At 52.5% G+C, this 17,290-nt stretch overlaps 1 protein-coding gene and 1 long non-coding RNA gene across 3 annotated transcripts; one reads left to right on the forward strand and one right to left on the reverse strand.

Annotated features, from left to right (window-relative positions):
• Window positions 1-14: 14 nt before the first annotated feature.
• DYNLL2 (dynein light chain LC8-type 2) lies at window positions 15-7,008 on the reverse strand. 2 transcript variants are annotated; one of them, XM_086859392.1, is made up of 3 exons: window positions 6,834-7,008; window positions 3,474-3,612; window positions 15-1,889 (listed from the first exon to the last, which is right to left on the reverse strand). In XM_086859392.1, exons 2-3 carry the CDS (start codon window positions 3,603-3,605, stop codon window positions 1,752-1,754), a joined length of 270 nt encoding a protein of 89 aa, XP_086715518.1. In that variant the 5' UTR covers window positions 3,606-3,612; window positions 6,834-7,008; the 3' UTR covers window positions 15-1,751. The 2 variants fall into 2 exon arrangements, with proteins under 2 accessions (XP_086715518.1, XP_023795169.1); XM_023939401.2 differs by lacking the exon at window positions 6,834-7,008 and having other exon boundaries at window positions 3,474-3,641.
• Window positions 7,009-7,188: 180 nt separating this feature from the next.
• Window positions 7,189-16,683, forward strand: LOC147649645 (uncharacterized). The gene is made up of 2 exons (XR_015278491.1): window positions 7,189-14,491; window positions 14,564-16,683. It is a non-coding gene; the product is annotated as an uncharacterized LOC147649645 (long non-coding RNA).
• The last annotated feature ends 607 nt before the right edge of the window (window positions 16,684-17,290 follow it).

Consider the following 17,290-nt stretch of genomic DNA (forward strand, 5'->3'; position numbering starts at 1 on the left):
GAAACCACAGGCTGTTTAAATGTGTCAATTCACCTTTAATGTTTGAAAAAAAAATAAATGGTATTTGAGCAATTGCAGTTATGGAGGGAACAGACCTTGCTCCACAAGAGACCGTGAACAGATTCACATTAGACTCATGCTTGGAAAAAATCAAACCCAAGACATTCTCCTTTCAGACCCAGAGTGGAGTTCTGAAGAGACAAGACCACACGAGTGCCCCAGACAGTCCAAGGCACAATATCCCAGTGCAGACATTTCCATCGACATGAACTTATGACAGCTACATTCTTTCTAGTTACAACATTGTTCTATCCATAATACAAAATTAGGCATACTTTGGATTTTGCACAGAGACAAGAAGGACTTTTACTTCAGGAAGTCATCAACCTGGGTCACAAAATCATTTCATAAAGAGCTCCCTTCACTCTGCCCTTTGCCCCCAGCAAGGATTTATTCCCAACACCAAATTCATCTCAGACACAAGCTGGGCTTACCAGCCCAATGGTATTGCCAATGTATTAGTCAGCAAACCAATAATTAGAGCTTATAACAAGCACCAGGGATTTACTTGGCATCACACAGCATTTCTGCACACCCAGATCAGAACTTCCTGCAGTGTAATCCCGAGTCAGTACGTACTAAGACAACATCACTGCTGAACCTATTGGAGACCAAGACATTTGTCTGCCTTTAAAGCAGATGTCACATGAGTTTCCTTCACACAAACATCACATGTAAATTAAACTTCTTGGTACTGTGCTTTAAGAACAAAAGCAGATATCAGAACATGGAGGACAATCCTCCAGAAATAGCTTATTAGCTACAGAAAATAAAAGAAAAGAAAAAAAGAAAAAAGAGACAGTGGCCACTTACAAGTCTTCCACACGACTAGCTTGCTTTAAGGAGAGCATCAAGTTAAGGCAGTGTTGAGACAACTGGCTACAAACATGCCGAATAGAGCTGTTGTCAGTAGTCACCAATTTGATATCCTACTCCATTGCGGGGCCGGGCCACGTGGCTTTAGACTCAGCATCGAGGTCTAAAGACTTCAGCCACAGGATTGCTGCTTTCTGCAACAAGCAGGAACTCAGGGGCTGTTTTTGAAGCCTTCTAGACCGCGCTGAGTTGCTTACTCAAGTCTAGGTCAATGTTTCAGCAGAGCCAAAAGTACAGCGAAGGGCATTGAGCAAGAACACCGAGGGGTGCCAGCTGCAAGCCTGTATCACAGTCAAAGGTGGAGATCACCTCGGGGGTGGAAGCCACGTCACCCAGAGCCACCACGCCAGCTTAAGGGTAGGTCTAAGACCTGCCCCGAGGGTACTGGGAGAGCCAGCTCTCTACAGTCTGCAGGGTGGGACAGAGGCTCACACTGGCTTTGCTCCTCTTTGCAAGAATAACAGTCTAACACGACTCAGTAAGGAAGTCTGGGGCTTTTGGCCTGCCCAAAAAAGTTTTCCCAGCCTCAAAGAAGGAGTTACCAGTGAGGGAGCTGCTGTGGAATAGTTTTATTTCTTCCCACGTAAAGGCCATTGTTTAAGCATTTACAGGTTTCCTAGTGCAATACAACCAAAAAAAGCAGTAACAAAAAAATGCCGCCTTCTTCCCAGGCAACTAAACAGAAGTAGATTTTTACTGCAACATATACACATTAAATATAGTATACAGTCCATGCAGCGGCATAGCCATGTTAGAGGGAGTCGTGGCTTCAGCCATCAGTGCATTACAGTCCAAATTTCAATCGCTCCTACTTCCTATCCAGACTTGAAGAGAAGAATTGCAACCTGACCCAAGTAAAAATAGATGAAGTGCTTTGTCTCGTGTGTTACATAGCTGCCAAAGTTTCTGCCAACAATGCAGTGCCAAGTTGGGTTGTATTTCTTGTCAAATTCCTGAAGAAAGAGAAGAGAGGCATTAAGGCCAAGAAAGCCCACATGAAAATAGTTCTAAGCACAAATTCTGAGCTGGTTCTGTTCACACGCTATCGCCTCTCCTCCCACCTGCAGCATCTTGAGATACCCCACTGCAAGACACTATTAAATTAAGCAACCAAACCTCTGCACTGGATTGTTTGAAGGATTCAACACAAGCAAAACATCTTCTGAGCCTTGGAGCACCATCAGCCCTGGGCAGGAAGAGCAGACTCAAGAGCTCTCCTTGGTACAGCCCTGTGTGTAGGCTAATCAGGAGAATAATTCTCCTCTCCCATTCCAAACCCACTCACAAAAAATAAAAAAAGGTTTTGGCATGTCTGCTCCAGCAAGGCATCTGAGCTTAAAGGTCACCTAAAAAAAGGAAGCAGGAAAAGCCTAGCTTCTGCTGTTTGGGACTCTTGTACACAAAGGGAAGAAAATCCACACTGAAAATGAGCAGGCAGATTCACAGGCCAGAGGGCAGAGACCCAAGAGGTCAGAGGTGAGCAAGCTGAATGCTGGTTCAATAGTCTTCTCCTGCTCAGCAGGCACGATAGGGTTAAAGACCAGTTTCCTCCCTCTAATTAATGCACCAAGAACACCCTTCCCTCCCCTGAGACAGAGCCAGAAGAACAGACTCAACATCCAAGATTAAAGCCAGTTCTAGTTCTCAGACAGCAGAAGAGTTTGAGCTCTTTGCAGGTAACCTTTGAAGTAAGGAAAAGCCTTTCTTGCCAGGGCACGAAGGTGCATCAAATTGCTTCCCTCCTCCCAACACACTCTCATGAAATAAAGGCCAAGTTCTTTTTGGATGCCTTCTGTTGCACTCCCTCACTTTACAGGCTGCATTGCCCCGAGCACTTAGAGCTAAGTCATGCCTCAAAGTGATCTGAGAAGTCAGGAGACACCTTTGAATCCTTTGCCTTCAAGCTTAGATTACAAGCAAGGCCCAAACACCAGCCCAGGTGCCAGGACTTCACTGCCTCTGAAGTAAAATTTCCCCCCTCCAAGAGCACTTTGCCTGACCATTCTGAGAAGCTGCTACAGGGGGAACCAACAGCTCCCTAGATGCCATCAAGCATGAGACTCAATTAACAGGCTCCTGCAAATGGGGAGAGACCCTCTTCACCAGCCAGGACAGCTGCTAGCACAGTTTCTAGCACAGCAGCTTCCACAGCCCCAGCAGCCTGCACAAGGCCCATCCCAGAACCACACATGCACTGCTGCCTACCAGGTGAAACATCGGGGTGATCCCACCTGCACTGGTGCTGCAGGTCTGTGGAACAAGTCCTAAGCAGAGGCAGCCGCCAGTCCTTTCCAGGCTGGCAAATCCTGAGGGACAGCACTTGCAGTTTGCTCAGAGCTTGCCAGAGCTCTGCCATAGCCCTCCCCTGACCTTGGAGAAGTCACTCCATCCTCTTGAAAACAGCAGTAAAGCAGCCAAGAAGCCAAGTATCTTCTCCCTCCCAGCACGTAAGCATGAAGCCTCAGCCACTCAGCCCCTGACAGGCTCAGGAGCTTTGGGAAGTTGCAGCCAGCACAGCACCCTCATCCCGGAGTTACCTTCTTGATATATGCTGCAATGTCCTTTTCTATGTTGTACTTCTCCATGGCCTGTGTAGCACAGTCTACGGCATCCTGCTGCATGTCCTCGGACATGTCCGCATTCTTGATCACAGCCTTCCTGTCAGACATCGTGAACCTAAGGCAGAACATAGATTCCTTTAATCCCTTCCCAAACAGGAGACGCTTCCTGTGCATCAGAGGTTGTCCTTTCCGTGCAGGCTGCGTCACAAGGCGATACCACAAACCCCTGTTATGGCCAGAGTGAGTTTATTGGAGGTGCCTACAGCAGCCCCAGGCCAAGGTGCCCCTTACAGCTGGAGCACCAGCACTGGCTGGAGGTTAGATCAGAGGTATTCCAACATCACCGCCTGCATTAACCACACACAGGAAAAGCTTATGTGTGGGAGGAGACGGAATCTGCAGAGAGCCACAGCCCTCCTGTACATCAATAGGCTACAGCCAAGTTTGCCTTCCAGGTGTGCCAGTGTTTTGGAACATCCTCTGCTCAGAGCCTTGCAAGCAACAGATCCGACTGCCTGTCAGGGACACAGAGGCTCAGGAAGCACATTCGGAGCAGCTTTTGTTCTACCTCATCCCAGGTGTCACAGTTTCTGCTACTAGTTTAGCCTGGAGGAGCACTGTTCCACATTCAGCCATCATCACACCCTCACTTCCCTGCTTCTCTGCCATGAAAACCCAGCCTTCAGCTGTGCCCACGGGACAGAGAGTCTGATGAGCCAGAAGCAGGTTAACACCACACTGCAGCCTGGAAACAGGACAGGGGAACCAGGTCCCACCAGAGAAACAGAGCTTGCCAAAGCTCTCCTTTTCCTGCCCCCTCTTCACCCAGGAACCACAACACAGACTACTGCAGTCCAGGACTTGTTCTGGCGTGAGGTGTGCAGCCCCCTCTGCTCTCAAAATTGAACCAGCCACTGCAGCCATTAGATCTGACATGGCCTTTCCAGGAAGGTGTTCAGCACCGGGAACTTCCCAGCACAGTTCATATCCTAGAAAACTGGGATTTCATGATTCCAACACTGCAGTCTTTCTTCAAGCCCTGGAGAAGGACCACCATGAAGGCCTGCTCTGGGTACCACAGCCCTCACTCATTCCCCTTCCCCACTCAAGGCCTGGGGAGGTACATGTTACCTGGGGATCCAGGTGACTGCACCAAGAAGCACCACAGCTGCTCACCTTGCAGCAGCTCTTACCCCAGCACATTAAAACTTTGTGGGAATAAGCTTCTTAATGGCAGGGGGTGCCTCAAATTAAGCCTGCAGAGCACCACTAAGTTTCCTAAATCCTTTTACAGCACTGTAAGTCTTGAGTGATACTACCAAGTATGTTTTGAAACAGTGAAACTACACATTTTTAGCTCTGCTGTGGAGTGAAAAAAATATGCTGCAATGATCACTTCCTGGAAGAGCCCCAGAAAACTGAAGGAGTAGCTTTGTTACAGCAATTAAAGGAGCTTGCTACCCAGAGAGAAAGAGAATCCGGTTACATAATTGCAGCCCTCTGATTACAATACTTCAATTCTTCCCTCTGCTTGCACTTGAAGACTTCTATTGCCACCTTAATTTATACAGTTTAGATATAGTGCCTAATAGAAAACTGCTATTAACACACACTAACAGCATCAGGAGGAATGACAGGAACTGAGCTCCACTGCCAACAGAGAGCACATGCCCCTATCACAGCCACTTCCCAGCAGTTTGTTCCTTTCCACACCGTGGTTTCAGCCACTGGAGGTTTGCCTCCAGCCCAGGCTGCAAGGGAAGAGAAGACTCGGCTCAGAACAGCCCAAACTGCCTGCAGATTTGGATTCACCACCCAGGAATCTGACAATCCCTTGGAAAAGTCTTCTGGGTATCCAGTCCACAGGAAGAAGGAAGCAGCAGAAATCCACTCGTAGGTCGTTCTTCCAGAAAAGCTTCTTTAAGGAAAGAGAAAAAGCAAGCCCTCACATACAGAAGGCCTTCACACACCTGCACTGCTCACACAGTTCAGAGGGCACCTGCCATTGCATAACCAGCCACAGAGTGACCTGCAAAAGGCACCTTCCCTCCTCATTGTTTAGGCAAGGAGCATCCCAGTGCAGGCCTGTGCCGCCACGGGTGACAGCGCCAAAGGAAAAAAATTATTATCCTTCAGAAGGGCTGCACGAGCTGGCCAGGAGGCCTTCCCTAGCACAGCACCCTCCCCTGCACTGCTCCAGGGCACGACATCCCCCATGGCCATGGCAGGGGCCGGCTGTGGCTGTGTTACTGCACCTACCACAGGACTGTCACACCCTGCACCCACCTGAACGCCACAGAGCAGGGCCCCAGCCTCTGCTCATTCCCTGCTCGGTTACAGGGCCACCCTCCCCACGAGGCAGCCCAGCAGCACCACAGTCACACTATAACCCTAAACCACGAGATCACAGGTGGCTCTTGGGGTCTTGCCACCCGATCTGACCCTCTCTGAGGAAAACCACAAAGCCGCAGCACGCATCTCAAGGAAAGATGGGCCTAGGAAGGGGTAACAGTACAGCTCCAGCAGCCACCCCTTCCCCCCAAAGGCAGGATGTGGGCTGTGAGAAGGAAGACCACAGACCCAGCTACCACTCCAGGGCAGTATGAGGCCTTGGGAGGGAAATTAGGCCCACGACAGCACCCAACCCTTCTCTTAGCAGGGCAGAATAAGGTCCTAAAACGGGCATGAGTCCCAAGCCCAGTACTCCAGCAGGAAAAGCTGTGGCTTTGGGAAGAACATGAAACACAAGCCCCCTGGTAACCACTCCTTCCCCCTCTACGCAGGGGAGAACCCTAGAAATGAGATGGGGCTGAAACCCAGCATCCACCACCTCCCCCATGAGGACAGCATGGATCGTGAGGATGGGAGCACCCATCACTTCCCCACCAGGGCAACACAGATCCACGGCTCGAAACGGGGCCCAAGCCCAGCACCTACCGCTCCACCACCAGGACAGCATGGATTTCGCGACTGGGGACGGGCCCCAAGCCCTGCCCAAACCGCATCCACCACCTTGGCGAAAAAGGGCCCTGCGAAGGGGTGCGGCACAGCCCCTTTCCCCGCAGGGCTCCCGGGAACCGGAGCCCTGCGTGACCTTCACGGGGGGAGCTCCGGGGGCGCCCGAGGCCGCGGTGACCTTGCCTGGAGCGGGACCGGCTCCGCAGCGACGCAGACCCCTAGGGAGGGGCGGGCTCCGATCAGTCCCCAAGCGCCGGTCGCGCCCGGCCACGGCAACGACCTCCGCCCTCGGGGCGGCCCCGCCGCCACCCCGCACACGGAGCGACCGGTGCCGGGCGAGACTTAAGAGACCCCCGGCCTAGCGGAGACATCGCTCACCTTCACAGTGACAGGGCCACCCCGGGAGGGCGAGGCACGGCACCGAGGAGGAGAAGGAGGTGTGAGGAGGCCCGGCCGCGCTGCCTCAGCCCGCTCCGCTCGGCTCGGCGCCCCGCGCGCTCTGCGCCCCGGCGCCGCGCCGCGCTCAAATACCGCCCCGCCCGCTGCGGCGCGCGGGCCGCCGCCACCCCATTGGCCGCGCCGCCCCGCGCGCCGCGCACCCATTGGCTGCGGCGCAGCGCGGCCCGCCGCGCCCGGCCCGTCCGCCCGCGCTGTTCTGCCTACATCCTGTTTCATCCCACAATGCCGCGGGGCGGCGCGCGGCGGGGAGGGGCGGGGCCGAGGGGGCGGGGGCGCCGTGAGGGGCCGTGAGGGGCCCGGGCGGTGTGAGGGGCCCGTGGTACCTCGGGGCCTCCGCGCCTTCGGCCCCCATTCCCGGGGGAACAGCCTGCTCTCCGGGAGGGGCTGAGCCCTAGAGGGACCTTTGTTGCCCTAGGGGATCAAGATATCTCTGCAGGGGTCCACTTTGCTTTGGGGACCCCGATCCCCGGCGGGAGCCTGAACCTTTCTAAAAAGAACTCACTGGGTTGGGTAACACACCAGAGTGCTCTCCGTCAGAGGGTTCAACCTGAGTCAAATTCAGTCCTGTCTTGGTGATGAGTTGCAGCTTTGCACCTCAGTGGCGCCTTTCACCTGAGATCTCTGAGCTGTGATGGTCATGGATCTCCTGAGCCTTGAGATGCCCTCCCACAGTGGCACATATTTACAGGTCAAAGGCACTAACAGGAGAGAGAGGCTTGAGAGAGGTCCATTTGGGAAATGGTACCCCATTTGGGACAGATCCATGTTCCCTGGAGCTAGATGACATACCCCCAATGTCCAGGTTTTCAGGTCACAGCAGGCAGGTGCTCCGTGTCCCCTGCAGGACTCAGCAGCTCCCCAGACACGTTTTCCCCTCCTGAACACATCAGAAGTGTTCAGTGTATCTTGAGGTTTTCTTACAGGGAGGAAAGTGTGAGGAATGCCCAGCAAAGTCTGGGGAATGACCAACTTCCACCAAACTGCCAGCCCCACATCCTGTGAGAGTCACTGCTTTTCCCCGGGGATGTCTCAGGGCATCCTGCCAGGACCTTTTCCTGCCAACCTTGTTTTGTGCAGGAAAGCTGATAAAATCCCTGGGTTTTTAAACCAGGGATTTCTAAAATTCCAGACCTGGGTATTGCACTGCTGAGAATTGTCCCTGCATGCCCAGAGGCTGGGGGTGACATGTGGCTGTTGGAGCTGTTCATCGGACGTTCACCCCGAGAACATGCAATGTTCCACAGACACATGAAAGCCAAGAGCAGAGAATAAAACCTCTCTGTTCACACACTTGCTCGTGAGCTCTCAGGATCCTGTGCCGGGGCCGGCAGTGAGGGATCACCAGGCCAGCAGGATGCTGGCACACAGGTGTAACCCCAGTGCTTCACACACCTGGCTTCCCTGCAGAGGGGTCCTCAACCTCAGCCAGTGACCCTGGCACTTCAGACTCCTGGCTGTCCCACACGGGGCTCCTGCCCTCGATACCCGTGCTCCAGGCACACACCTGCCCCCCCTGACTGCCCTTGTGCGCCCGTCTGCCGGGCTGGCCGCCAGCCAGCTCCCGTTTTGGTTGCTCCATTTAACTCGAGCAGCAGTGCCAAGAAGCCCGTTGCAGAAGCTACCTGAAGAAAAGCCCAGCAAAACAAAAAATCCTGATTCCTGTGCTGTCCCCATTCCCACGCTGCAGTGCCCCAACAGTAGTAAGAGGGAGACGGTGCTACCCAGACTCAGCTGCCTCTTAACAAGACCAGTTTTAATTGCCTGCATAGCCTTGAGAACCAAGAAAACCACTCCAGGTCCTGAAACCTCCTTGATTTGATTGCTGAATGAAGACAAGCTTACACTGGTAACAACACCCAGGGGACAGGCTGGGTTCACTCCACAAGCCAGCAGCCCCGGAATGGGCCGATCCCGTTGCTAATGAAATGGATATTTCCTAGTGTGACCCTTGTAGCCTCTGAGATATTAGTCAAAACTCCAAAAGCAAATAAAATATTTACTGTTCCTTAATGGGTCCAGACCTGAGCTCCTGCTTTAGGAGAGAAGTCAGCAGCAGAAAAGCAAGCAAGGATGAATGAACACTGCAGTGCCTGGCACTGAGGTTGTAGGAGCACGGGGTGGGGACAAGGCCATGCCCGGGCAGGTGACACAGTCTTGACCTGCCTGGTCAGGGTGGGCCAGCTGCTCAGGCCATGCTGCAGAGCGGCCAAGCCAGCCGTCCCCACACGGCTCCCGGAGCGCCTGCCCACGAGGGCAGCCAGCTCCGCTCAGGTTCGCTGCACCACGCTTGGCTGGGCTATTTATAGCTCTGCCGAGTCTCTGTTGAGGCAGCAGATCTGAGCCGTGTGGATCTGTTTTATGAGCTTTCCAGACCGGGCGGCGCAGAGCCTTGGAACGGAGCCGCCACTCGCATCGGGGCGGTTTGTGCTCTGCTCTCAGTGCTGAGCTGAGGCAGGGCAGCTGATGGGGCTCGGCAGGTTTTAAGGCCAGAGGCAGCTGCTGGGCCATGCTTATCCTGTCTGTCCCACCCAGTGGGAACCCCCAGCTTTCCCACGAGGGCTCCCATCACAGAACACTCTGAGTTGGGAGAGAGCCACGAGGATCGTTGAGTCCAACTTTTAACCCTGCGCAGGACATCCCCAAGAGTCACACCATGTGGACCTGCTGGTATTTTCCCAGTGCAGAACCAGCATTTATCTCCCTCCTGTCCCGTGGGCATCTTCAACCCACAGCAGAAGGCAGTTGCCCAGAGGAGCAAAGGGGCAACATATCAAAGAGTGGCCCTGAACCCAAATGGTGACAGTCTACAGTCCCCAGAGCCGGCTCCAGAGCTGGTGGCTGCTTCTATAATCCCAGTGTAACCCTACCCCAGTTACATCCTGCCTCCTCCCAAAGCATTTGCAGCAAGAGGAAGCAGAGGAGCCCTGCTCCTGCCTGGCTTAGTCCTGCTCCTTGCACTGGACGGAGTGTGGCCTTGACAAAGAAAGTGTTTGGAGGATTGATGGAGGGAGATGCATTCCTGAAGAGTGACAAAGGGCATTTGTTTATAAATTTCTCTGAGTGGACTACGTAAAGCACTTCACAGAGATTCACAGGAAAAGGGCCTGGTGTGAGAAGCAGTTTGCCATCTAAGCTGTGCTCCTCCTGCCCCATGGCCACATGCTTCCCCTGGGATGTGATTCCAATCCCAGGTGATTACAAGTGCAAAAGCACAGACTTTGTGCCCATCTGCCACAAGAAATGCAGAGGTCTGAGATCCAAATGCAGGGCTGACAGTGTGAGTTCCTTCCACCAGCTCTCCTTCCATGCTGTACCTCTGCAGAAACATCCCCCCCAGGAAATTTTTCTTATTTAACCTAAACTCACTTTGATATGACTCAGCCCATTATTTCTGCTCTGCCCTGCCATGGATGTGGCACACTGACTTATTTTATAGCACAGATTCACAGCTGAAATGTCACCTTCATCTCCTGCAGGAATTCCTTCCCTCTCTCCTCCTCCCCCCACGTGTCCCCTGCACCTCGGCTCCCTTCCTTTCTCTAGACTCCACCATCAGTCACTCTCTTTGCCAGTAATCGATAAAAACAACAGCAGCAGTAAAGCACCTTCTATTAATTCCCCTCTGGAGTGGAATGGAGAGTGTGGGCACCCTGGAGCTGGACTGCTGCTCCATCTCAAGGGGGCTTTGGCCACTTTATCATATCCACAAATGCTCATGGCTGCAGCCCCCCACCAGCATTCTGGCTGCTGGAGCTGTGTCCCTCCCTGGCACAGCCCCCCAGGGCTGCCCAATGTGTTATTTTTTACCAGGAGTCAATTGTTCTGGCAAGTGTTTTGCAAAGCACATTCCGGAGGGTTTGCTCTCCATCCTGGGCTGCTTTGATCAATCTTGTTTGCGAAGCAGTTTCCAGCGCCCTGGTTAATGTACGTTATTATCTCCCTGAATCCCTGCTATTGAACCTGGATAAATCCTGTGGAAAAAGAAAAAGCCCTATAAAAGGAAAGGCTCTAAAACCTCCAGCGAGAGCTGCCACAGCTGACATGGAGGGTTTGGACACCATGAGTGGTCCTTTAACAGCAAGAGAAGCCCCAAGTCCCCTGGTTTATTGCCTGATCCGCAAAGGTTTTCATCCCAACGTGAGACCGGAGTGCAGGAATACCAGACCTGGGACTGTCCCCCAGGTTTCCCAGCTGGGAAGAGTGTACTGCCCTGTAACTGCTGTGGAAGCAGCCGGGCAGTGCAGAGGCTGAGGTGTCCCTGCCCAAGGAGAAATGCTCCTCTGTAGGACTAGATCCCCCACTTCCCAGCAGCATCACACACCAGGGCTCTGAAACCCCAACACTGTCCCCACAGCCAGCATGGCCTTTCCCTGGCTCCAGCCTGCCCGGAGCCATCGCTCCTCATCTCCCCAAGCCTGTCCTGGAGCAGAGGCAGCTGCAGTGTGGCACCACGGCACGGCAGCCTGGGCTTATCTCCAAGGCTAACGGGCTTAAAAATGTGACAGGCTATAGACAGCTTTTTGTCTAAATCCTGCGTGCCACAAGGCAGCGCGTTCCTGCCATCCCACAGGCATGAGAGAAAACACTCCACGACTTGTGAGCCTTATTAATATGGATTCAGGTCAGCTGCTCCCTGCAAGTTTTTGTGAGTGACTCGCGGTGTGCAGTTCATGCAGGATCCATAAATAAGGACGTCTCTCTGGAATCTCGGCAGGGTTGTAGGAGCACAGGGTTGTAAGAACTGCCTCAGTGCCTGCAGGGGGATGAGGGGCGAGAAGCCAGCCCTCTGCTCCCAGCTCCCAACACCCCAGGCCAGGCTCCCTGACTGGCTGGATGCACTGAGGGCTCGCAACTCCCTTTAATCTGATCTCTCCTGAACAAAAAAATGGGTTTGGAGACAACATAAACACTGAAGGAAAGGTCACATAAAAGCCACATGCTCTGTGACTGTGTCTTGTGGCTTCACTCCCACAGTGAGCTGTGCAGGGCTCCGAGTCGACCGTGGGGCAGGGTTAGGGGACACAGTGCCTGCAGGGCCTGCAGGGCGAGGGCCAGGATGACGGGTAATTTTATTTTGAGTTTCTTCATTTTTATTTTTCTGTGCTCCCTCTTGTTGGGCTGGTGCTCCAGCACAAACCCTACACCACACATGGTTTATCTTCAAGGCGTCCTGCCTGCACATCAAAGGCTTCCTACATTTTTAAGGCTGGAAGGGCCGTTGTGATCATTTACTCCACCCTTCTGTGAACCAGAGCACTTGCCAAAGCTGGGTTCCTGTGGTCATGCAGAGCATGGTGCTGCTGTCAGAGGAGCTGGGAGGTGCCAAGACAAGCCAGTGGCTTTGGGCTGGCTGCAAGGTGGGGGTTCCTCCTGCTCCACCTCAGCACATCCATGTCAGCCACATCTCCATGCTGCACTCCCTCCACACTCCTTGCTCCTTGTCCAGCCACAGGCTGCAGTCCCCAGGGGAGACCCTGCTCTGGGAACACACTGGGTGCTCACCAGTGAACCTACAGGCAAACCATATGAAAACCACTTAGTGGTTTTGCGTGGTCATGCATGAAATGATTGAGCAGTCATGCACAGGCTAATTGGGCATTTGTGTGCCAAATAACGGGAGCCCATGCGTGAACTGCCCGGGTGCTCATGCATGCCCTGATCAGGGCTCATGGGCACGGGAATGAGCCATCCACGGATGCACTGACACAGCTCCCCTGCAGGACTAACCCTGCTCTTGTGTAAGCTCTGAGTGTGAACCTGTGCGTGCTCATGCAGGGTCAGTTTGGATGCTGAAGCATGACATCCATGGGTGCTCAAATGCCAATTATCTGGGCACTTGTGCATTCCCTGACACACATGCGTGACTTAATTAGGCACTGGACTGCGTGTTCACTGGGAACAAGTGGAGCCCGGCACCACGACAGCCCCACCCAGGGCAGGGAAACCTGCCAGCACTGAGCGCAGGATGGTGTGGCACCAAAAATCCCTGCTGGCTCCCCCAGCGTGTGTGAGCTGGTGGCTTTGCCTCCCCAGCATCCTTGCTGGCACACGCCAGCCGATCTCACACCTTCCCCCGAGCTCCCCAGGGCGTAGGAAGGAGCTACTGCTGTACAGACAACTTAAACCCTGTTCTGGCACAGCTTAAATAAAAGAATCTCCAAAAGCAGGAGACAAGGTCTGCACTGTGTAGAATAATTTAGGTCAGTCTCACTTCTGCAATGATTTATTTAAGCTTTAGCAGTTCCTGGCCCAAGTGAGGGAAAAAATGAGGGAAAAAAAAATAGAATCCCCCGTATTTACACTATTTTTCTGTAATGTTTATCTTGTGGAAGCTACAGCCTCATCTGCCAGCACTGCTTTAATCCAGGCCTGCAGACATTTCCACCACACACTCACATTTCTTAGGATTGTGCCTCAAATTGGAGCAACTTGCTGAGCACAAAATCTCAGCCTGCGAAAGCTTTTGAGTGGTTGCTTCTCCCTGGAAAGTATGTCCTGTCCTTCAAGCACTCTGTGGCTTTACCAGAAATACTTTTGCCTTCCTGCAATTGAAAAAAACAGCCATTTGAGTGGGCTCAGAAGTAAAGCAGCCAGAAACAACCCCCTGTAGTACAACTCCACAAACCATATCCAGGGAACAGCCTGGGAAAGCAGGACCCCCATGGGTGTTGGAGGTGATGCCTGGCTGGGCAGCTGTGCATTTCAATGCATATAAATGCATACAAATGTATAAATGTATAAATGTAATGTATAGCAGGCCCTGGGCTGGCATCACTGAAAGCTCAGGCCAAACGCCCTCCTGCCCTCCTCACCACCCTGGTCATGTTGATGCTCTCACTGAACTCTACAGAAGGAACTGCAACAGTTGATCTGATCAATAAATACACATTTTATACAACCCTGAAGTCTCTAATATCTCTCTGTATATAAGAGGCCATGAGGGATTTTGTTTTAATTAGAAGAATGCTTAAGGCTACTCTGCCTCCCGCTTAATTGGCCTTGGAAATGAAGAGGGAAGGGTTGTCTTTCTGCAGGGCACTGCTCCGAGCCAGCACAACCCAAAGGCTCAGTGAGGGCACGAGGGCAGGAGCAGGGAGAGAGGAGAGCACAGCCCAAATCCATCTCCATCTGGCATCCCCAGAAGGAGCCAGGAAAACTCCTGTCTGGAGCTGCAAGTGCACCCTATCCCCTGTTTGATAATTCCCAGGGTGGGGGTTACTGGGCAGGGTCCAGCCCCATCTCTGGTCTGAGGAGATGGTTATCATGGATACACAGGGAGAGGTGTCAGGAATGCACTTCATGGCCAAAAGCAAAGAGCAGAGGCTCCCAGCCAAACATTGCCGAAGTTTGCAAAGGTGGTGCTTTTCTTACGGGAATGTTACAACTGCTTAGGTCCCACGGCCCGGAAATATCCGTGGGAGGAGAGCACCACTCTGCATGGGCACGTGGCCTTGGGAACAGCCCTCAGTGCCCTGGGACAACTCTGCCTCCCTGCTGGGATCCAGGTGAGCCTCAGTGCTGGGATCCAGGTGAGCCTCCATGCTGGGATCTGGGTGAAACTCTGTGCTGGGATCCAGGTGAGCCTCTGTGCTGGGATCCAGGTGAGCCTCTGTGCTGGGATCCAGGTGAGCCTCTGTGCTGGGATCCAGGTGAGCCTCTGTGCTGGGATCCAGGTGAGCCTCTGTGCTGGGATCCAGGTGAGCCTCTGTGCTGGGATCCAGGCCAGCCTGTGCTCAGCCACCAGCACACACACCTGGCTTTGCTGAGGAGCACCCAGAAGCCAGCGGACGGCAGTGACACCCAAAGCTGTGCCCTCAGTGTAAACCACCAATGTAGGGGTCTGGAAGATGTATTTCCAGCTCATTCCAATCCCACCAGTGCCCAGGGGCTCTTCAGCCCCAGTCCATCACAGTGCTCAGCTCGTGTTTAATGCCAAGCAGGCATCAGTTTGGGAGGATAAGGAAGAATAAAAAGGGGAATAATAAACAAAAATGAGCCCTAGAGGAGAAAAACTGCCCAGTGCCAGCATTGATGCTCTCAGAGCAAACAGAAGGGGAGGCACTGCTTTGTGCTCACCCTCGGCCTGGCAGCACAGGTATTGTCTGCTGCTAACAGCAAAAAAGCCTCACAGGGATGCCACACGTGCATGTGCGTGGTGAAACCCTCTGGAACAGGAAGACAAATGAAGAAGTCAAGTTCTTGGTGTGCCAGGACATTATCCAAAGCCTTGGATTTATGGTTAACTGGTTCCCATGGAGCAGCTACAGCTTTGACTGGTGCTGCAGCTCCCTGCCCTTGCCAGCCCAGCTGTCCCAGGCTCCTCATCCCAGGTAGCTTCTGCTCCTTGGATCCTTTCTTTCTCATGTGGATTTCAGAGGATAAAAATATTAATATGCTTCTTGGGAAATGATTAAATTAGTATCCATTGTTCATGCTCTAAATGACACAGCTGACAAAGACCTGATATTCTTATTTACTGTCCTCAAGAAAGGGGGCACCTAAAAGGCCTATTAGAAAAAAGAAAAAAATAGGTTATATTTTATATTTTAGTTGGGCTGCTGTGGTACATCAAGTCTAATATTATACATAAATGAAATTGTTTTGTTTTTCCTTTGCTCTGCAAAGCAGAGCATGGAACAGCAACTGCTGGGGCTCTGCTCCGAATTTCTGACACATCTTTTAACCTGCTCGTTTAGAAGCACTTACTTTGCATCCTTCTCCTTAAGAATTAGTGCGATATGAACCATGAGGTTTCCTAGATTAGGAATGTCTGGATAATAAAATGCTGTGGAACAGGATTGAACAGGATTTCCAGTGCGAGAAGAATCTTTTCAGCAGTACCTGGGCACTGGGATCAGCAAACTGCTCTGGACCTTGGCAGCTGCTCCCACGCTGGGTCTTTTGTAAACGTTGAGTTTATTTTTCCTCATTTATTTGCCTTTCATTGAGCTCTGACAGGAAAAATATATGGCTCAGTGTCCCTCCCACCCTGGTCTCCGTGAGTTTTTGTTTCACATGGTTATCGCAGCCTCTTCCAGTGTTTACATAAAGTTACAGTGCCCACAAAACAGTTCCAAAAACTTTATTTGTATTTAAAAATATTCTGCTTGAAACCAACCTTAATGCATTTCTCTTTCATTGTAGTTCCTCGTGTTAAATAAAATCAGCAAACCCTCACTGATGCCACAGGGGCCGCACGGTGCTGAAAGCCCCGAGTTGGGGAGGGAGCAGAGACGTCGCCAGCGCTGCCAGCGGCTCTCCACGGAAAGCTAATGGAAAACCTCCTTTTAAAAACCACTCAGGCCTGGCAAATTTGGGTTATTTTTGGAGAACAAAGAGATCCAGCTCTATCCACGCTCCCAAGGCTTGCCTTGATGGCATGGCCCCACAGAGACATCCCCGGGATGTGTAAGTGCAGAGCTGCCGCTGCCCTGTGTGCCACGGCCCTGCGGTGTCCTGGTGGGGACAGTGACAGACACCACACACCAGATAAGAAACTATCAACACACCCCTAATGCAAACACCATTTCAGTTCCCTGTATCAGGATGGCATTGCTCACTCTGAGTTGGAACACAAGGGGTGGGAAGGGAAGTGCCAGGAGGGGCCGGTGGGCTGCTGTTGCCGGAGCCGTGCCACCGGTGCGCTATGGCAGCAGCTCCTCACTGGATCCCAGTGTGGACAGCTCAGACAGCTGTGTGCCACACGCCTGGAGTGTGGGAATGCACAGAGGGGAAAGGAGGCAACTCCAGGAAAATGCACAGGGAAAAACAGCAAAAGGAAAACCCTCGCTGCTCAGTCCCCGCCAAACCACAAGGTTCCCTCTGGAATGAGCGACCCAAATGGATTCACTCCTTTCCACTTATTTATTCCTCAGCAGGAATAAATGTTAGCAGGTTTATTTACATTGACAGTTTGCATTCATTTTCCTCCCTCTCCACGTCAGGCCTTGGAGCATCCCACCAGGCAGGGAGAGGGAAGAGCAACGCAAGCAGCTGCCACGATATTCGGTGACAGCGGGAGGCAGGGAGCAATGGCAGAGCTCTGGAGGAACAGAAATCCCTTCCCAAGGAAATAAATCCAAAAAAATGAGTTTGGGGGGCTCATTGAAACTTTCTGGTCCACGCTAACTGCTGCCCCTTTCCCTCCCAGCCCCAGCCGTGGTGTACTGGCATGTGGGAATCGCTACAAATCCAAGTAACATGAAAACAAGACAGCAGAAGTCACAGCAAAGCCATGATTTTTGTTATTTTTAATTTTTTTAATTAACCTTTTATTCCTACCAGCCTGGCAAATAATCACACAAAATTTAAGTGATTCTGCTTCCCTGTGCCCCATTGCTCTGCTGCAGGGATCTTGGATCTGAGCACATGATGGA

This window comes from Cyanistes caeruleus, chromosome 21 (assembly GCF_971803275.1).
Source record: "Cyanistes caeruleus chromosome 21, bCyaCae1.hap1.1, whole genome shotgun sequence".
Lineage (NCBI taxonomy): Eukaryota > Metazoa > Chordata > Aves > Passeriformes > Paridae > Cyanistes > Cyanistes caeruleus.

Bases quoted from the DNA above. Each gene is read 5' to 3' on its own strand.
- DYNLL2 (XM_023939401.2), bottom strand. From the start codon at position 3,626: ATGTTCTGCCTTAGGTTCACGATGTCTGACAGGAAGGCTGTGATCAAG. The intron at 1,890-3,473 runs GTAACTCCGGGA...CTCTTTCTTCAG, and splicing joins TTGCAGCATATATCAAGAAG to GAATTTGACAAGAAATACAA.